General features: G+C 40.3%; 1 protein-coding gene across 1 annotated transcript in view; it reads right to left on the bottom strand.

Moving 5' to 3' along the window:
• Positions 1-22878, bottom strand: part of macrod2 (mono-ADP ribosylhydrolase 2) — a gene marked incomplete at its 3' end in the record, with an annotated part of 392791 nt that overhangs the window by 364491 nt on the left and 5422 nt on the right. Inside the window, 1 exon segment of the mRNA XM_084561793.1 lies at positions 20829-20942. Within this exon segment, the coding sequence (XP_084417919.1) occupies positions 20829-20942 (114 nt within the window).

Genomic DNA, 22878 nt, shown 5'->3' on the forward strand with positions numbered 1-22878 from the left:
AATCCTAAGAGAGAGGTAAAGAAGCACCCTGATGATATCACTCATATTGAGTTTCAGAGAAGTCATCGCTCACTGCGTGAGGGGCAGAGGATAGAGGTGGGTAAGGAGAAGGGTGACGGGGCTGATAAAAATCTCTTTGTCTCAAAGTGATGACCTGCACTGCCGGGTCAACATCCTGGGGAACTAAAATGGTGCGAGGTATTTTTCAACCTTGGAAAGGTGTTGAGACGTTGAAGGGTGGTGCGGAGAGAGCTATTGAGTTACTCCAATGGGGAGGGCTGAGGGTGCATGTTTGCTTGATGGCCTAAGGCATTTATTAGGCAATAATAGGGCCAGCAGCTCTCGTCTTTCTCCCATCGGTGTCTGCTCTGCATCACAAGTGCGTGACACCTGCCCTCTCACACCTGACTCTTGGTTAAGTATTGACGCTGGTCAAAATCTCAGTCCTCACACGCAACATTAGCAGTGGAAACATGGAGAGAGATGTCGACCTGACCTAAAAAGTTTGGGTTAGTCTAAAAAAATGGCTAAGTGCTACAGAGTAAATATAACCCTAGACCTCTATATATATATATATATATAAGTGCGTGGAGTCGTTGGTTTGGTGCACAGTTGCTACACATGCCAGAATACCTACCGCCAAACTCATTACTGATTCTGCTTTAACTGCACCAGAATCTGATAATACAGGTATTACACAGACTCCACCTCCACGATCATCCATCCCAAGTAACAGTAATAAACCCTCTTTGCCAAAGTCGTTTCAGTCGCCGTCTCCTAGCAGCCAACTAATTGAGAAAACTGATGAGCTCCGTTAGCTTCCAAGTAAGCCCTTTTGTTCTACCTGCTTGCTAATTCCTTGCAAGTCTCCATCTTTGTCCACTTAAAGCTAATTCAGCAGTTCTCAGGCATATGAGTTCCTGATGACCTCCCAGTGGTAAGGAGAAAAATGGACTGGAACCTTGTGACCATATATATTGTGTAACCTTTGGGTACTTTCTGCACAGTGTCTAAGACATGGTCGTTCAATATGTGAGGCTCAATAATTTTCAGAGTTCCAGATAACTGAAAACCTTAAATATATATATATTTTTGTCAAATTATTCATGGGTCTTTGTAAAACATACAGCCTTAAGAAGGAGCTAACCATAAAAAGAACTCGATTAGTTTGGACTGACAGTGTTTTGCAAAATATAACGTAGTTTCTGTTTTTCCACTCTGACAAGAAAATAGCTAAGGGACTAGATCTGAATATTTGACATGCAAATAGTCAAATTAAACAATCTCCATTATTGACACAAAACTTGGGCCATCTTTGAATTTAATAGAAAAACACTTTTATTGTTTCCCTTTTTAAAAAATCAGTGCTGCTTGCAAATGAATATTGTTCATCACTAAGCAAAGTAAAGTCAGGGAGGAGTGACAGGACTGATAAACACAACAGAAAGGCGCCAAGCCCCCGCCCCACCATGAACACATAAATAGCACATGAAACAAGCATAACATTAAAAGTCCTGCGGGGAATGGAGCAGTTAGCAGACACCAGTAGGTATTTACTTGATCTTTTTACAGTAGTGCTTTCACTTTAATTGCTGTCTGAATAATAAAGCACCGGAACACTCTTGGTCCTCTCTGATCAATCCGTCATATTGGCTAATGAAATAAAAGCTTCAACATTCTCTCCAGCTTTGTTGCCATCTCCTTCGGAGCTGTGGAAGAAAGTTGGTGAAATGTGCAATGATAAACACCCATAAAGCCCTGTCTCATTTTACTGAGAGGCCATTATGGTGCCATCCTGAGAGGTGCTTTCATTCTCTGACAGTTAGTGAGATTCTTCTCATCTATAAAACATGCAGGTTGCGTTGAGAGGTAGCTGTAAACTGCCAGTTTGCTCATTTAGTAATGTCTGGGGAGTGCAGCTATCAGGTATTCATCTTCCGCCTCCTGGCCTCTTGCTGTGGCCCTGACTGGGAGGACACTGACTCACAGTCATAAATGTACAAACGAATAGGCATGGTCACACCACTGCTACCCCAACAAATGGCTTTAATGGCATTGCCATCATGCTGGAAGATAAAATAATCACGTCGCGTTTGTCAGGAAACGTCGGATTAGCCACTTCGCAAAGAACACACTTGTATAATAAATAGTTTGGACCCGGGGGCTGGTTACTGATGAACCTGGCGCTAAAAAAGACAGCGAAAACCCACAGAACCCGCCATCTGTACGATCCAATCTTCATTTGTAACATTCAATGTGTTCTTAGTTAGGCTAACTGTTAATGAATCCAAACCTAACTTTGCTCTCTTTAGGTCGTCTGCCTTTTGTACTGTGCCCGTGGGATACATAGCCACAGATCCAGAGAAGTTTGCTAATTGAAAAAGTACAGAGCATCAAATATACAGCTATCCATCTTGGCCCTGTGCAATAACAATGCAATCAAAGGGTAACGGAACGGAAGACTGTGCTCACCGCTAATTGCAACGGAGTGCATTTCCTTAATGAAGCTCAGGCTTGACCCTAATGTTTGCACAAAACACAATGTAGGCACGTGTGACCCTACACTGCGACTGTGGATTCTGATCCTCCATTTTGTTTATTGGCATAACTTTTAGCTCACATATCTGTTTTACAAGGCTTCACCAAGGGAGGGGAAAAGTAGAAAATGAAACACGCAGGCAGGAACAGGGTGTTCTCCCATGCAACATTTGGTAGTATAAAGCACAGCCCTGTTGTCTTTTATGATGATTAATCTGCAGGCACGCAAGTTTTCAAGACCTCTCCATCAACTCTCTGGGCGCAGGAACCTAAGAACAAGCCTGGAAAACAGGCAAGGAACAAGGCTCTTAAGTGCATTCTTCACAGAGGAGAGGAGAAAAAAAAGATTATTCCATCTAGGTTGTGGTACCTCTTAAAAAAGCATTTCTGCTCACTGTGAGAAACAATCCAAGAGGGAAATGTACAAATCTGTAGAGTATTTTAAAAAGTTTGAGCAGGTTCTGGTGAGAAATATTTTAATTCAAAACCATAATAAACAAAAGACTATAATAAAAGTCAGCAAAAGCCAAATTGTGATGGATTTAACCAAACCATCATGGGAGCCTTTAATAAAAATCACACTATGCTGTGGAGGCAGGGTTTTAAACCCAACAACAGTCTTACTGTACTCCTCAGAATCAACAACATCAGATGACTTCTTTCTCCAGAACTCATTCCACGACTGCCTGCAGCTCCACAGCTCTGGGTCGAATGAAAAGGAGCAGGCTAATGTTAGGCTGTGCTGTCGCAGGAACGGCGCAAACAGAGTCCGTCTGACCTTAACTGACAGAAACACCGTAGATAAATGAGTGATATCACCTGAAATTGAACAGCGCTACAGCTTGTGTTTGGTGGCATGCAAGATAATTGCTTTCGCATTGCAGGAGTAATTGAGCAGATTCAGCCATTACTGGCATCAGTAATACTGCCAATACTGTTAGTGGTGCTGTCTGGAGAGTCAAGGAAATTCAATAGTAAGCCAAAATTGGAGTGAAATAAACAATTACTCATCACTGTCCATGCTCTGTTGACATTCACAACCCCTCCTAAGTGACTGCTGGAAAGCTAAATTAACTAATAGCACATGAGTGTATAGAACTGTCATCTCTGAAAATGGAAAATCAAAGTATTTGTAAAGCTGATTAACTTTAACACCAGGCGTTTTTTTTTTTTTGTTTTAGCCACAGAACGGGGGAAAAAAGTGCCATAAAAAAAGAAAGTGTAAACATCTAAATATGTTGACATACCACAGCATACGGTTGTGATTGAGACGCCAGCTGGTGTTTAGAGTGAAAGCCTAAACCTAGTTTACCATAATGAAGCGCACAGAGGGAGGCAATGCACTCCTGGTGCCGTTTTGCTTTACTTGGATTCTTAACACATCCAAACCTGAAACACACACACACACATTTTTGGGACAAATACAAGATCTCCCTAGTTGCTGCTACAAAGTGGCACTGGGTGTGTTTGCACAGCTTGAGAGAGCTCTGCTAAACAAATGAATGAAGATTCGCTGCCAACTTCTATCTAAAAAACAACAAAAAGTCTTCATTTTGGGGTGCCAAATTGTCTGAGGATGGGTAAACACAATGTTGGCCTTTCTCTGTTGGTCACAGTTTATTTATTTTTTTTTATTTATAGCTTGCCTCTTCAGGAGAGGAAGACTGTTCCAAGATTAAAATGTGTTTATTATGGTTAACAGCAAGCATTACACTATATGTTCCAAAATGATGATACCCAACTTTCTCTGCTGCCCTGAATGACTTCAAGTCACAACTTCAACTATCTCCCACATTTAGTATCTATGCTGTGCTACTGCTTTACTCATTGTTTGGAATCACATCCGTCTTCCGCTATCTGATACCCTCAACTCACCTCTGAGCTGTGACTGTTGTCTTTGGGCCGCTTCAGGTCAACTCCGTGATAGACAGAGTTTAAGGCGCCCAAGGACACAGCCTCTCAATCGGGGGATAGCTCACGAGTCAGTCAAGCGTAACAGCAAGTTTTTGTTTGCAAGAATTTACACGACTGGCAAAATGCCTATTAGTTCTCGTGTCCCAGGACACAAAATCCATATCTCTGGTTTTACAGACTCACAAATCCCAGAACAATATCTCACAGAAGAGTCAAAAAGTCTGTCTTTAAGTTATCAGTCGCCTCAGGCAAACTGCGAAATCCTGTAAACAAGCTGAGTTACAATTTATTACTGCTAAAAGGAATGCGAAAGCGGTGTTTGTTTACAGGGCGGCAATATGTTATCCGTCTTGCTTTTATGCCGTCAGTCAGAAGGTATTATCTCCTCGCTTACAATGCATTGCATGTTTATCTTTTGGAGATGCTGTAGCTGATTTTAATTCAGCCTATCGAAAAATCCTGCTAATTTTTTACACCATCAATACACCAAGCTAGAGTTACTTTATTATATCAGATACATTCAGATCATTTAGGCTTCAAAAAACTGCTGTTTAGGCTCTTTGAAGATATACCACTAACGAATTTCAGTGTAATTTCATACATTATGCACACCAAAAATCAATGAAAATATCACCTGACCTTCTGCTTCTCCTTCATCCCGCACTGACATGCCTCATCATTAATTTCAGCAGCAGAGGCAGCATTAATTGGCCAACAGCTAATGGAAATCACTGTGCAGCTCTTTTCAGGACTTTGACGTGCTAACATGGTAGCAGCAGAGCAATTATCGCATTTCCCAATGTTTACTACGTTCAATTTTCGCTCTGGTTTGCTAAATCAAATTAAGTACTAGCTACTCATCTGACAAGCTGACCTGATGCGACATGATGTGATGTGTGCCGTGTTGCATATTGGCATAATATGTTTACAAGGGGCACAACTGGTAAACTAGTTTATTTTTAAGCTTTGGTTTACGTGATTTCACTGTCTTTTACGACTTCCTCGCACATAGTGCAGTCTCTCCAAAATCCACAAAAAAAAGTTCCTATTTTGCATTATATTCAAGGGAATTTTGGGAGGGCAAAGTTGCACAAACACACCTGAGATCAGTTAGGTTCCCACTGAAATGAATGGACTTCCTGTTATCTACTAATCCCCACATGGAGCTATGCGGAAATGACCGTTTTGCACTGTGCTACACAACTGAAAAGAAGAGCCAAAAATAAGATGAAGCCACTACAGTAGCCCATATAATAATTCCTGATTGTTGATTTTCTCATCAGCACACAAACTAATATTCTGCACTGGCGAGACTTTAAAAAGTTCTTTCTGCATGAAGAGAGACCACACAAAGGAGGACAAAGGAAGCGATTTCAGACTTCGCATTCAAGTTTAAACGACAGTCAAGTTGTACATACTTTCCTTTAAAGGTTTATGCGCTCCATAACCACTCTATTGACTCAACACAGGAAAGAATGTTTTCTCTTTTGTGTTTATATTATTGTAGTTGTTTCACTTCAATTTACAAGACCAAGGCTACAGTCAGTAGTGAAATATAATGCTGAAGTGAGGAGAAGTAATTATTTTTTTTTGCTTTGAAAATCTGAAACTGTGCTCCGGAGTAAGCCTCATATTCTACAGTACTACACATAAACTATGATATGTGTTTTTATAGATTTTAACAGTCTTGGTGAGGCACAGAGTAAATGTAGTCATGACTATGTGTTTGACTAATTAAATCCCCATGCACTGAGCTATACAGCTATAAATGTGGAAAGAGCTGAGCAGCAATAAATGTATCCCATTGTGCCAATCCAAAATTAGAAGTAATTACTAACACTGAAGCCGTTCATTCTGTTGGCTACTAGGTTTGAGGTAAATTAATTTAAGTAAAAATCCTAGAAGAAGTTTTTACAGAGGTCTCATCTCAACTATGAAACTCACTTGAGCTAGAACAGTTTATAACAGACAAAAACAATGAAGTCACTAAACAGCAAAGAAAAAAAAACGTCATTTATTGGCGAGGGAAAAACCTACATTATGATGTTACATTAACATGAATGCTTTGTCAATTACTTTTTAGACCTGAGAAGATGTTTTAGCCAAATGTCTTACTGATGTCAATCATTTATTTGAGTTGGAAAGATGAGGAAATTATCTTAAAATGCCAAAAGTGTTTTGTTGTGTTTTTTTTTTATTATTGTTGCGGGATTTGTTCCAAGTGTTAAAGCTGAAAATGTTGCATGAAATTATCAAGGAGTCACTGGTCAATAACCTTACTACTTCTGGACGTGTTAACATACAGAGTAATCAATGTCTTTGTGCAATGATGCTATAAATGTCAGATTTATTTCACCTTTAATTAGCAAAATATTAGCATGCGTTTTTCTTGCATCTTCCATCTAGACTTCTGAACAGATACACCGATCAGCCACAACATTAAAACCACTGACAGTTCAAGTAAATAACATCGACTATCTTGTGACAATACAATCTTCTCCGGGGAAACTTTTGGACCTGGTATTTACATGTGGATGTTTCTTAGACATGTAGCACCCACCTAGACTAGACCAGACACACCCACCCCATAGCAATGTCACTCTTGCTGGTAGCAGCCATCCCCAGCAGGATGCAGCCTGACACAGGCATGCACACAAAAACAGTTTAGGAAAAAAAAACATGAAAAACAGCGCAAGGTGTTGACCTGGCTTCCAAATTCACTAGTTCCCAAACTGATCAAGTATCTGTGGGATGATCCACAGAGGCACCCTAAGAAGGCCCATGTCCATTCTCTGATGAGTCACGACTGTTTGGGAGGCACAAGGGAGACCTACACAATATTAGGAAGGTGGTCTTAATGTTATGCCTGATTCGCATGATCACGTGATTGACTACAAAAAGTTTTCTCATCCTTTGATGGAACTAACTTGTTCCATCTTGGCATGATAACTATGGCATGATAAATGTACCTATATCACCTGAAATGTGATGCATTTCATCAACAACGTGTCCCAGTCCCCTGGGTACTGTAGTGGCTTGAGGACGGCCATGTGGTGCCTGATTATTCAGGCAACATGAAAAATTAAATCTGCTGAGAGTACACGACATCCTCCTCCTCCGAGTCTCCTGTCTGTCATAACTTCCTCCCGTTTCTCTCTCCTTTTCCATTCTTCTCGTTCACCTGGCAGCTTTTCATGATAACTATAAATATACAGTGTCTGTGCACCTTGTCTTCGTGTTTGTCTAGTGGGAAAACCCATGAAAGTAAAAAAAAAAAAAAACTCATGACTATGACAAAGGCAAGATTTTCTCCTTTACCCAACTTTTTCCCTCTGCGACATTCATCCACACCAAATTACATGCAGATCAATCAACACCTGCTCGTGGCAGGAGAGGCAAGAAAACAGACGGTGGAGGAGCGCTTCCTTAGTGCTCGTATCAAAGAGAGGACGATGCGGAGGCTGCTTAGAAGCTGACTATTTGTAACAGCCGCCTGAGATATAATTAGCTTCGCCATCAAGCTCAAACACAATACAATCACGCTTTGACACAATAATGCTTTAACCTATATAGAGAGAGACCGATAGGTTTCAGTGCTCTGCAGATTTTATAGCCATGCATGAATCTAATGTATGTTTCATCTCTCCCACTTTACAGATATCCTTTAGACTATATTGTATTTTTTCTTTAATGTAATTTAAAATGTGCAGTTATTGTGCTGGTGAGGTATCCAAAAGAAAAGTCCAAGTCTTTAGTTCTGCATAAATAAACTGAATAAAGTAAGATCAGTCCCAGCGCCAGTAACAAAAGTGGAGCATTGTTTTTTTTTTGTTTTTTTTTGCTAACGTCTACACACAACACACACAAAAATAAAAAACCCAATGCCACCCACAGCATCAGGATCTCAGCTGCATCACAAAGAGTGTGTAGTCTCCGCCTTATTGAGAACCTTAATCTGCTTTGTTTGTGGGTGGAGGGCTGGACTAAGATTCTATTAAAGAGATAAAACTGTTTCCGTAGCCAGCTGAAGCATCAAAAGGCCAGCCAAATTGCAACCCCTTACTTGAGTGGGCTGCACTAAAGTCACTTATTTGTCCATTTCATCATGCTAATGGCAGAAGCCATCATCCCATTATGGCTCCACAGCTGAGCGGGGTTAAACAAATGCAGTTTGTTTGAGGTCACGCTGCTACCTTCGAGTCAGGTCTCGCCGCTCCCCGCCTGTACATCACAACAAATCATCAGCTTGTCTATAACTACTCTATATAAGGAACCCTCTGAACCCTGCTGCATTAACCACCTCTTCACTCACTGGCACTTAAGGAATAAGCATTATCTTTTCAGTCTTCTCTTATTGCCCCTCTTAGTGAAGACTTTTTATTCCCATGCAGCACTCTGTTATGGAAATAAAATCCAATCTAACTTCCTCACCAACCTAAAAATAAAAAAAAATCACTTTGCTCTCTTGGGAGTTTGTAAAACAGTATATGACAAGCTTGTGACAGACTGGTTTCAATATACAAGGCCTTGTTACAGTAATAACTGTTTTAAATGAGCAAGTGAAGAAATAAAATCCTGCAGTTTACAGTACTTTCTAACACCGTGGGCAATAAATAGTATTGAGAACATTTTGTCATAAATGATCCCAAATGGAGTCCGGGTTTAGAAAACTGATGGAGTTCATTAGTACTCATTGTTTGCATCGTGGTTACATCAAACACTGACTTGTAAGCTGTACTGCCGCTCCAAATAATAACTCAATCATGCCTAATAAAATCATATCTCCCAGACATTTCACATAAAGCTTGCCGTTCATCATAGCCAACAGAACCTAGCAGCGTTTCTATTACCGTGCTGCCGAACAAAGGTCTTTGTAATATAATGAGTCCACATTCTCTAAGCTCTACAGTAACCACACAATCACTTGTGTCAACAGAAGGGAAATCCATTTCATCAGGACGTCCAGTCGGTGCTTCATTACCATACACGAGGGCAACAACTGTGCAGTCACTAAGCCCCTGAGAGCTGCTGCCGGGTTTGTGGAGTTCAGTGCATTTGCAGACAGAATATATTTCATTATGGCTGTACAAAAGATAAAACTTACTCAATTAAAACAGTCCAATATACTGAATCAGATGAGCTCTCCAACGCCATAGTACATAACTGCACAACCTGATCCTTTTCTATTTTTGTAAACTCTTTGCCAGTAATGCAGAGCTTCATAAAACATTATAAGATAAGATAATTGTTCATATGCACATACCGGGTGCGTATGAACAGAAGGCACAGACGGTCAGCATATTTTCCTTGGGACAGACTAATTTCTATTACTGAGAATTCAGCATTGTTCTTTAAGGTCAGGGCCATCCCACTTAAGAGCATTTTGTCATTGTCAACTAGATGATTGTTTCCTTAAAAAAAAAAAAAAGATTTCCATCCCACACTTATTGCATTTTTTTGCAAGCTTTCAAAAGTTATGTATGAATGTATTTGTTTTAATCTAGGAAAGGCTGCTGTTGTTATGAAACAGGTTCATTATAAAAGATGGAAAAGGTTCCTTTCGTACTACCTGCGGCGATTTTCTAGGATAATATGTGTGTGTTTTCTGGTTCAGTACTGCCTGTTCTGCTATAAAACACAAATTGGTTATGAACAGCCAAAAAAATAAATAAATTAACTGTGAAAAATGTCAACATAACGGGCTTCACATTTTAACAGACTGTTGATGTCTGATATACGCTGCATGGCCAAAAAAAAAAGTCGCCACCAAAAAAAAAAAAAAAAAGGTCACACACACTAATATTTCGTTGGACCACCATTAGCTTTGATTACAGGACGCATTCGCTGTGGCATTGTTTCGATAAGCTTCTGCAATGTCATAAGATTTATTCCCATCCAGTGTTGCGTTAATTTTTCACCAAGATCTTGTATTGATGATGGAGAATCCGACCACTGCGCAAAGCCTTCTCCAGCACAACCCAAAGATTCTCAATGGGGTTAAGGTCTGGACTGTGTGGTGGCCAATCCATGTGTGAAAATGATCCTCTCATGCTCCCTGAACCACTCTTTCACAATCTGAGCCCAATGAATCCTGGCATTGTCATCTTGGAATATGCCTGTGCCATCAGGGAAGAAAAAAATCCCAGTGATTCAATGATTTTTAGTGACATTGTCCTGTTATATTAGAACAATAAGTAAAATACCTACTGCAGGATTTAAAATAAGGAATACCCCTATTTCAATAAAGATTTCTGAAAAATGAACACAGATCACAGAAATCTGAATTGTTAAAATGCTAAATTAAGCTGAACATTTTATTTCATTTACTTTTAAAAGACAGATAAATCTTGGATTTAATGAAAATAATGAAAAACTTCAGAATATCAGAATATTTTTTACAGCCAACAACAGCGACATAAGAAGGATGATGGTTCTGGCTGAAAGATTAACCTTTTTAAAAACTCTTTGAGAGAAACATTTTGTACTTAGTACTCCAAGTGTTCATGTAACAGCGCCATATTCCAGTGAGAATTACTCAATAAAACTTTCAAAGCGCCGAGTGAAACATCAGTTATTCTAAAACGCATTCAAAATGACCAGTTGAGAGCTATTTTTATGAACGCCGCCTCTGGTTCCTCAAAGACACTTATGCTCACAAATATTGAATGAACAGCCCAGGGTTATAGGAATTGTATTCTCATTTAAACCTACTCAAAAAACATCACAGCAGTCTTTCATTTCAGTTGCTTAGAGCGTCTACTTCAATAGAGTCATTTTTCTGTTTAGCAAACAGGAATATTGCAGAGGACATAATTTCCTATCTCCATAAAGTACTGATGTTCTAGGTGCAGTTTGGACAGAGACTTAGTCACAGCCACGATGCGTCGCGTTGCTTTATTCCTGCCGCACCTTATATGCTGCATATAGCATGAATTTATCTGAACCACTGCCTCCCTACTGAAGAAACCACAACTAAAGCTAAAGCGTGAAATTATGAAACGGAGTAAGTGGTGAAAGAAAATTACATCCGTCGTCAAAATGTGTGCTTTATATTCCTTTACTTACTTGTAACATTATGTCTCTCATTACCTGGGCTATTGCCATTACCTGGCCATTATACATAGAAAGCCATTATAGAAAAGCGTTGCCTCATCAGTATTCCTGCTACGGTGCACACTTTTCTGAGCTCACCCGTATACACGGATGCATTTGTTTGATTCTGAGAAGGTGTACAGCATTTCCATGAGTACAGATTAACTGAGACAAAGTGAAGACTGAAGAAAATATTATGAGAACAGAAGCAGGGAGAATGAAGTAATGTTCAAAGAGGGGTACTGTGAGTACCAGAGCATTGCCTGCTGACAACAATGCATAGCACATTGCCTGGGGACCGAGCAGAGAAACAGTCAGCAGTCAGGGGTTGATTTCGCCAACCTTATCCTTTCACCCTTGATTCACTCCACTAGTAAAGAGCTAGTCTCGCCCAGCACCTCCCCGCACTCTCTTATAGATAAAAGAACTCAATCCCCCTTTTTCTGCAACAACACCCATACCATATCTCTACATCTCTGCCACAGCCGAAGACAAGTGTACAGCCACTCTCGATTCTTCAATGGCATTATAATATAACAGCTGAAACCTTGCGGTGAACTCCAAAATTCAGCCTCTGTGTTTGTGTAAAGTATTTCATTTCCCTACCAAAAAAATTGTGTTTCTGCTTCTAAAGAACAGCGCAATATTGGACATTTCTAAGCTACCGGAGAAGCAGATGCTGAAAAATCTGTATAGGATGCCCTGGAATTTCCAGTTGTCACTACAAGCTTTTCTAAAGAAACATCTGTTATGGGGAAGCAGAAAAGGGGGGGGGGGATTTATAGATCTGAAATGCAGAACAAGCTCAGTCATCCCACTTCTCAAACTTACTCTGCCCTCAGAGATGACAGTGATGTTTTAAATGGAGACACAGTGCCCCCTACAGCTCAAAAGGTATGTAAGCTCCTCAAGCATTAACTATTCTGCTTGTGGTCAGTCTGCAATGTCGCCTGTTAAATCCGGCTTTATACTACTAAAAAATATTTTCTTACCATAACACAAAAGCAAACCTTTTCATACAGCATTCGTAAGTTCAGGATGTGAATCATTCTGTAACTACAATCTGTAAGTGCCCACTCAGATGGCATATTTTCTCCAGAATACATTTTCAAGTCACGGTCAGCCTTTAATAGCTAAAATACGTAAGGTTTTGCCTTTTATTCATAAAAATTAAGGCTTCATGGTCGTTTTTAGTCAATGTACTATAAATGACCTCTGTGTTTATTGCCGTTTGCAAAAGATCTTGAACTTGTGAGCGACACAAGGAAAAAGAAAAGGAAGGTGGTGAAAGTGTGTTTCCTCTTGTTCCCATCTGAATACCCCCTCAATTACTCACCGGCCTGATGGATGGGCCCTGGCGTGTGCACAGCATAAGGCAGGATGTTTGGAAATGTTTGTCCCGGGACAGGGAGGGGCTGATGGAACAGAGGCGAGGGGGTCGGAAGAAAAACAGGGATGCAAACAGCGACGTTCTGACCTTGACAACAATGACTTCAGTTCTTTGTCCGCTGGGGTGATAAGAGAGGACCTGACCTGAATGATGGGTCTCTTCATGAGCACTGGCAACTGTCTCTAAAGACACAGACTTAGTGTTACAGCCTACACGCTTTGTGTGTGTGTGTGTGTTAGTATTAAAGAGCAAATGAGGAGGTAGGCTGGGTCTCAAAATGTGCGACTGGGAGGAAAGCGTAGGCCCATTCTCCCAAACACTCAACGCGGTCATACACCATTAGCAGTCCAAGCAATTGTAGACATTCTTCTAAGTGCCAGACAGACACACACTGACAGCACAGATCCCCACGATTACTTTCCATTAGCAACACCTCATGAAAAATGATTTCTATTTGGCTATGTTGGCACGCAGAGTTTAGGTAAACAACACTGACGTTAACCAAACACTGAGGCACGCTGCAGAGCTGCTCAATGGATGCCGGCAGAGGAGAAATCAAGTTGAAATCAGAAGTAAAGAGGAAGCTCACCAGCTGGTTTGTCGCCTCAGCTCACGTTTACAAAGTGACGGCAGGGAAAACCCCTGTCCTTGTGCTTTTACCTCTCTCAGAGGTGATACAATTAACTGGACCTTTTAGTGCAGGACCCAATGCAGCCCACTCACCGGAGTCATTTCACTGTTCATCAGAGCAGTGAGTTCTCTCAGCCCGGGGGATTGATTTTCATTCTTCGTGTGACAGTGCAACAATCACAAGTTTGTTCAAGAAGTTACAAGTCCTACGCCATGGTTTCCAATGTACTCTGTCTGTGTTTGTACTCATATTACTCATTTTGTGAGGGCTTCCAACCTCTGTACACAGTCACATGTAGGGGGATGGAGAATTTAATACCAAATGAAAGGTTTAAAGTTAGGATAAGGCTTGTGTACGGTACTGCGGGTCTAGATGTCGTAACTTACGCAGGTCGCCTACGCCGATGGGAGCCATTTATACTTGTGCGCTCGTCAGTCTGGCTCGCTCTGCAAAAACGCCACCCAAATGCTAATCGGCGCCGTGTCTTTTTTTGCCAGTCGGGTTAATTCCTGTTTCTACTTCCTGCTTCACTTTCAACAATGGCGACTGAAACTTTCATGGAAATTTCGCCAAAGAAGAGCCATACAAATGTTAATATCTCCGAACCTCCTCAGTTAACCTTTCCTCAATGTTTTCCATCTTTGTTGATCCAAAACAATCAATTTGAAAATTGTGGAGATGGAGAAGATGCCGGAAATACTAAAGCAACTAGACCAATCACAGCTCTTGCGGTTTGCGACGATGCATAGTTACATTTGTGGAGAGGTGCACGTCAGGCTACGGCGTTAGGGTCTGTGCCATGTCTCCATATAGTCCGTAGCTACAGCGTCAATTGACGCAGAAGCCTAAACCGCCTGCAAGTGTTGGGGTAGGGATGTACAGTGACTGGCTCCAAAAATTCTCCCATTCAAAAAAGCGTCAACTTTCTCTCACAGCCAAATTCAAAACTCAAGGCTTCAAAACAGTAGCCCATAAACCACTGTGTTTTATACATAATCTATGGTTGTGGTATGTGCCAGGGAACTTAATGTAATTCAATATAAAGATTTCTGAAGTTATGGGAAAACTCTGTGCACTGTGTGTGCAACTGGCAGCAGAGTGAAGGAGAGAACAAAGAAAGCAAAGCCGAGAGTGAGAGGCCCTCTATTGCAGTCATATTGCTGGGAGCATGGCTGCATCACTCAGGGAGGTTATAGCACAGGGTGTGAATCTGCAGAGAGACGGATAGGCCCATCAAGCCAGACTCTCCAGGGGCTGAGCGTGTTGTGCAGCACATCCATGGCCTGACAGAAAATCTAATGAAGAGTCTACGTTGACAAGATCCTTAAACAGCAGGAAGCAAAACCAGATGCCATGGGCTTTATCACTCACTGAGGGAAATGGAAAAGTAAAAAGTGAATTGTAAATTTGACACCATTGTTTGGTATGTCATGCCACAGCCAGATTTTAGTGAGCATGGGCTTATTTTTTGAGGCAACCTATTCGACTGAAAGACTAAAAAAAAAAAATCCCCCCTTTCCACAGCAGCAATACAGGGTCCGAGCAACATTATAGACAGAAGCAATAAAATAAGGATTAGACAGCAAATCAATTTCACAAGTTAGAAAGGGAGACTGTGTTGACATACATTACAACCAAGCTTTTAAAAGTACCCTAAAGTTAAGATGAGCAACAATGAAGAGTCTGTCATTTTAGAGTCTGTCTATAGAACAAGAGTTCAACAAGAGAATAAAAATGTCACATCTACTTTTCTTTCTGGAGAGCCTATTGCTTTGTAGGCTAAAATATTACCAAAGCACTCAGAGAGTCATTCTATAATAAATAAGGCAGTACTATCTACTCTACTGGACATTATACATCATTATTCTCCACTGTTTCTGTGCTACCACAATAACACCACCATGTACTTTCAACTCACATGACAAACTCTCAGAGATGTGTACTTTCCATGATGGACAATTTGAATTTCTTGAACGTCTTTACCATATAACACCATCACAGAAACAACTTAACACACACATAAAAAGCTGCATGCATCTCCACATGTACCCTTCTCGCTCCCACCACCAAATAATGTTGTATTCCATTCAGTATTGACCAGACCAGGACATGCAGGATTCTGTGCCATGCATTATGCATGAACGACCATGAAGGTAAACAATGCTGCCGTCATGCCAAGGAACCCTGCATGCAAACACCGTTTGAATCGACTGCATATCAAAAAACCTATAAAAGTCAATCTCCACTGGATTATGGCATTCTGCCCTCCAAGGGTCGCTGCTCTCATCAAACCTGTAGTGACTGCAGTACGACTGCCTCTATATGACTGAATACCAATTCAGTTCCTTGAACTCATCTCAGCCACTTCAGGTTCTTTATAGCATTCATAACCAGATTCCCCATGCACACTAAATTGGCTCCCGTGAAGAATGATCTAATGTAGAATGATGGGAAAGGTTTACAGCAGGTAATGGATTAGGAGTTAAACCCAGTGCATAATTACCACAGTCATCATGACACGAGTAGTTCCCTCCACTTCTCGCAGCTATCTTCGCAACCTACCTCTGATCTGAGAGCGATGGCGACACTCGCATGAACTCCATGCACAAAGACAGGGAGCAAAAAATCCAAGACACTAGCTTGTGTTTGCCGTGTAAAAGCAACACTAATGATATGCATTAAATTCAAGTCCCACTTTCAACTTTAAGTGAACCCTGTAATTTTCTATGAAACGTTCCTTGATTAACTGCGATAGTCTCCTCTTTCCATCCATCAATGTCCCATACCAATCCAAAGATATAAGCCAAAGACAAGGTCTACTAGAACTGATGAATTAGCAATCAGATAAATTGCGAGGCATTTGTTAAAATTAGAGTATCAGGCGGCATCATTGCTTTCATTCCACAGAGACTGTAGAAAAAAAAAAAGAAAAATGCCTCATGCTCAAAATCTGGGCAGGAACACTTCTATACTTAGGGAATCAATACGCAGCACAAAATAGTCTGCACTCCTAAGATGCTTTAGTCAGTGTGCCGAGTAAAAAAATAAATCCAGATTCAAGGTGTCATGCATACAAGGCCAAAAGTCTTGGTACCCTTAAACCCTCATTGAAACAACTCTCTATTCTCCCTAAAAAGAGTTTTTAACCTAAAAGTTATTTTATCTTGTAACCTGCATGCTTCTCATTTTGACACTGAATCAAATATATAAGATATGAAGGAGATGAATTACTGCTTATTCTACAAATATTGCCGATAACAGACATTTTGATTAAAACCCTCTCAGAAGTGATTTTTCCAGCAGACTACTGTCTTCACCTATCACTACAGAAGTCTTCATTCTTATAGTCAGCTAGCTTCTTTAAAATGGGGAACAGTAACAAAAGGACTTGAACGGGAACGAGACAAAGAAAAGAAGAAAGGTATCCGAGTCGGTTAGGAAGAAAATCATTGCCAGGTGCCATCATGGTAAAAGCTATAAGACGATCTTCAAGAAGACGTTTAAGGTCCATAGTTCATAGTAGTTATAAGATTTATTTTAAAAAGGAAAACATGAAAAAGAGAGACTAGATTTTGCTAAAATGCATGTTGACAAGTAACCGTGCCTCTTGGAAAATGTGTCCTTCTGGCGGATAAAACAAAATTGCTCAATGTTCACAGACAAAGAAAGAAAGGTTTTGAAGAACAAAGCACCCTCCCCATAGTAGAACGTGGAGGATGCTCAGATAAGTTATGGGTCTGCTTTGCTTCATCTGCCGCAGAGTGTCTTGAATCTGAGCAAATATCATCAAGGAGCCCTGGCAGTCATAGGTCATGGATCCTCCAACAGGGTAATGACACAACGCACACATCCAAGCATGTCTCAAATGGGCGTGCCACAAAATATAAGGTTCAGGAGCCTGATATTTAACTTCCATTTTCATTTGTAGTATTATTTAGAATTACACATACCAAGTGTTCTGCCAGGTATGGAATAGAGAAAAGTGAACGCCAATTACTTCAGTCAGCTTTGATTTCTGTCAGTTTCAATTTCCACATTTTAAGTGGAAGGGGGCATTATTAATTTTGGCTATGTCAGTATACCTTCCAATCATTTTCCTACACTTCACCACAATCGTATGAGTTTATTAACATTTATGCAGCACGGAAGCAAACCAATACAGGCTCATTCCCTAAAGTAGGCTGAGGTGGGACCTGTAGCCCGAGCCACATTCACATGATACGGCCTCTTGCACTCCGCCGACTCTCCCCACAGCCCCTGCTGTCCTGCTCTGTCTGAGCTCTCACCCAGGTGACAGTTTGATCACCTCCTGTGCAACCTCCAGCCAAACAGAATTAAAGAAGAATTAAAAACTCAATGAGGCCGGTAATTAAATTTTAACGGAGGATATAAAGTAACTTGATACCCTCTTAAAGCCATAGGCAGAAACCATAACAGGAGTGGCAAGCTGGACAATTTCTCCTTTACGGCACACGTACTGCTGCTGTCACGCCGAAGCTTTGTTACACTTTTTTTTTTTTTTTAAGTCTGTCTTTGGTTTGTAAAATGAATCCAAAATGTGATGTGTGATTTTGAAAAGAGCTCGTAACAACAGTCTATTTCTCACTGCTCATTTCACTGGGCTACTGTCATTAGAGAACCTAATGGTAGTAACAGTTAAGCTGGGTCATAATAAATAATGAGCTGTGTCATATTACGCAATAAATAAAATATTTATATTCAATCTGACACACAGGATCAAACTGACCTAGACCTGCCAGCTGTTTGTGAGGGCCAGAATTGTACTATCAACCAATTTGTGCAGTCATAATTCAGTTCACATTTGAGTTTAACACACACGCAAAAAAAAAAAAAAAACGTAAGTAAAGAATGGAAAATATATTCCTTTCCACCAAACTTCATCTGCCTACAATTTACACAATTAATACCTCAGCACTCCATGCCTGACTAATGTGAGAAAAAAGAAAAAGAAAAACCACATTCTGACAGCTTATCAAGCTTTGGACTAATACTTTCACAGTGCTCAAAAAGTCCCACAATTCATATGCAGCAGTCTACCGGTGCCAAGCCTAAATGGAAAAACAGCAGGATAAAATGGAAGTGCCGCAGGAAAGAGATTGGAAGCAATGAACAGATGAAAGGCAAGAAGCTGAACAAGCTGTCCAAAGATCCTATCAGTACTGCCCAACATCTGCAACATGTGCTTAGGACTGTGTTACTAACTAAGATATGGGCACTAGCATATTTATATAGCATAATATACTTAAGAATGAGAATTACCAATGATAAAAGCATTGATTATTTCATTCATAATCAAGATTATATTCACAACATGCTCAAGTTCACCATTATACGTTCTTATCCCACCTGCACAAAGACAGCTGGCCTGGTGGTGTGGCTAGTGCAGCACTGAGACCTTCTAAAAATTATTAACAAAAAAAAAGGGGGTTCAGCAATTCCTTCAACCTTTCAGACCCTCTGACAGCCTGCTAAACAGAACGAATTGCCTCCTGGCCGACGGGTAGCTCAATCAGAGGCTGGACGTCTGGAAGCATTAACTGACGGAGTAACTGCCTGCCTGTGCTGCAACGGTATAAGAGTTCACTACTTTAAAAGTAAATCTGTGAGGTACGTAGAGGACACAGATTTTAAATAACTCTGTAGTCAGAGCAATTTATACAGGTCTGTATGCTTGCAGTATATCAAGAATACATACAGTGCCTCCTACAAAAAACCCAACCCTAAAAACACAAATCAGGCATAACATTATGACCACCTTCCTTAAATTGTGTAGGTCTCCCTTGTGCCTCCAAAACAGCTCTGACACTGATATCAGAGAATGGACATGGGCCTTCTGAGAGTGCCCTGTGCACGTGTGTCTGGCAACAGATTGTTGTTAGTGGGGCAATTTGGGTCCTATGGGTTGAGGGGAGGGGTCTCTATGGATCATCCCACAGATACTTGATCAGTGTGGGATCTAGTGAATTTGGAGGCCAGGTCAACACCTTGTGCTGTTCTTCATGTTTTTTTTTTTAGTTGTTCCTAAACTGTTTTGTGTGTGTGTGTGTGTGCCTGTGTCCAGCAGGATGCTGTGAAGTGGGGGTTCCTGGTCTGGTCTAGGTGGGTGGTACATGTCCAAGTGACATCCACATGAATGCCAGGTCCAAACATTTCCCAGCAGGACATTGTATTGTCACAAAATGGTCAGTGTTATTTACTTCTCCTGTCAGTGGTCATAATGTTTTGCCTGATCAGTGTTAATACAGGTTATTTACATTTAAATAGTATACAACAATACAATTCAGACATTTGCATTTATCACAAACTACGACAAAAACCACAACTTGTGTAACCACCGCTAAGTTCTACATTTATAAAGGTCAAAATGTTCGATAAAAACAAGACAAATGCCATGACATTTAGGTGTGTGTCAGGTGACTGTACCATCATTGTCATTTACATGATGCTGATGATTCATGAATGCCATGTCAGCCCATGCTCAGAATGGGTACTGTATTTACATAAAACATTAAATTCATTAGCCTTATCCAGCAGAGAGAGCAGTCTGGCTTTCACATCTATTAATCTTGCATAAATTATAGAGCATTAATTTCACACGAGGTGCACATTGCTTAGTAGACTGTAAATGCATTTGTGTATGTCTTTGCAAATACTGCATAAGAAGGGAAAGACTCTGAAACAGAACAGCTGCGGTGTAGAGTGTAATAATATATACTCTATATCAACTCTATAGCTGAGAAATGGTCCTCAACAGGTAAAGTAATCCTTTAGCACTTTGTCGAAGAGTCGGTATGTGTGTAGGTTGCGAGCAGACTGCAGAAAATTACGTAACCATGGTGCAACCCTGAAAAAAGCATTTCTGCTATCTTTCTCTACTTCTTCTTCCTCGCTTTACTCACTATTACAGGTCTTTATGAAGTTTTCCCAACAGCAGCGTTAGGTAATCACTGAAGCACACACTTCAATGACAAACAGGATGAACCAGACCAAATGTGATTGGGTGACGGACCTTGAGTGAGGGAAAGGTGGAATTCCAATCTAAATCTTATTATATTTCACCTTGTTTAAAGCAGAAGTCTAGTTTAACATTTGTCTAAAATCATACCCATCACTAGTGCAATGCCCCGAGACGCAGCAGTTCCTGAATCTCAACAGGAGAGGGCAGCCAAGGACAGTTTAACAGCAGCGCCGTTAACAAGCATCAGACACCCCTTAACGTTCCCCAAAGGTCCCAGTGCCTACCGGCATTGACTATGGCGTCCAACTCCAAGAGGGTGATATCTCCTTTGTAGAGAGACACTTTATCACTCAGCCCTCCTCCACCTGTCAGCGCCTTCCCTTCTTCCTCGTCATTGGCTGAAACAAAAAAATACGGAACTTGTTGCATTAATTCAACAAACAACTTCATTGTTTGAATATGATTTACTTGAAAAGACTAAATTTGTAGTTAAATGTGACAAAGACGATGCTGAATATGATGATGAGGATGATGATAGAGAGGTTTTTACTGTTTTTACCTTATAAACTCTGACTTTTAACTATTATTTAGTCCTGTGTATACTGTATATAAGTCCTTTTGTCAGTTACTAAAGTCACAGAAGGACACAATTAATTGTGCAATGAAGAGTGTGGTAACATTTTTATGAACTAGTAAATACAAGCTTGACGAGTTTAGCCACGACAATGTTGTAAAGTGTGCTTGTACGACTCTAATGGAGTATGAAGGTCTTTCATACTCCCCTTTAAAGAAAACACATCAGCTAAGAATCTTCCAAACTGCCACGATTTAATACCTTGTTTAAATTAATAAATAAAAATACCATAACTAATGTGTGTGAACATCGCCCACTTCTCTTCAAGTTGCCCTTCTGCCTCCCATCACTGAGCAGAAACTGTGCTCATGAGCTTCTTGCTCTGCATACATTACATGCAGCATTAGGAAACATAATGAAATGGTTGCAACATAGCATTAGTCTTTTAGTTATTTTTCTCATTAGTAATGTTAACATTATCTTTCTTATATTAGAGAACATGTATATAGTATATATTCACTTCTGTCTCTTGTTGTCATGTTTTCTGTCATGGTTTGATTAGTTTCTTGGGTTTCTGTTTATTGTATTTTCTCGGTAAGTTCTCGTTTTTTTACTGTCATGGTTTAGTGTTTAGTTTTTCTGTTCTGTTTCCTGTTTTATTTTGTTAAGTTCTTGATTTCCTGTTTATGTGTCACTCCATGTGTTCTTTCCTTTTGATTAGGTCATTGCTTTCTCCTTGTGTTAGTTCTTGATTTGGTTCACCTGTGTCTCGTCACCCCTCTGTTCCTCGTGTGTATATATAGCCCTGCCTTCCCCTTTGTTCCTTGTCATGTCATACTCTTTATTTGCCTAGTTCATGTCTGTCCATGTCATAGATCTTCATGTCAAGGTCTAGTTTTCATAGTGTTTTGATTTTTCTTGGATTTCCTGCCACGTCAGCAGCACTTTTAGTTTTTGTCAGTTTTGTCTTTTTTTTTTGTTAATTAAAAACCTACTCGCCAACTCCTGCCTCAGCCCTCTGAGTCCTGCATTTGGGTCCTAACCTCCAATACCTGCAACCCGTCTTGACACTTGTAGATTTGTACATATGCAATGTATATTTTTGTTTATACTATTGTATTTTATTATTAATTTAATTTACTATCTTACACCTATTTTGTCTTTCAAGAGTGTTTTTTTTTTTTATGCGCAACTGAGCTACTGTGACCAAACAATTTCCCTTGTGGTACAACAAAGTCTATCTAAGTCTAAGTTTTATTGAAACACGTTATTTAAAAAGCATGAATACGTTAAAAAAAACTCCCAAATTACTTTTCCCAGCTGAAAAGTATTTTGGAAATTTCAAACAAGTCTGCAACACTATTATACCATTGAGCCATGATGCCACAAATCAATAAGAGAATATTATGAAATACCCTTCCACAGCTTACTGTAACCTTGTCTCAGTTTGTTCATGGCTGACTATTTTAAACCCCTGCTACTATGGGCTGACGAGTAACAGAACAGAGAGTTACTTGAAAAGCCACCGTGACCTAATAGTTGAAGTGCACACCATGTAACCACTGCATCCACATTGCAATTACCAATGGGCACTTTTCTAGTATGTCACGTCTTGTATTTTCTTTTTTGGTTTTTCTAACTGCAGTACGCTTTATTGTGACATGCTCACCTATAAACAACACCGGCCTTTATTTCAGCTTTGGATGTACAAGGGCTATAAAATGTTCTCTAATAAATTAGAAAGAAATAGTGGCTAGGAG

The sequence above is a fragment of the Chelon labrosus genome (genome assembly GCF_963514085.1).
Source record: "Chelon labrosus genome assembly, chromosome: 15".
NCBI lineage: Eukaryota > Metazoa > Chordata > Actinopteri > Mugiliformes > Mugilidae > Chelon > Chelon labrosus.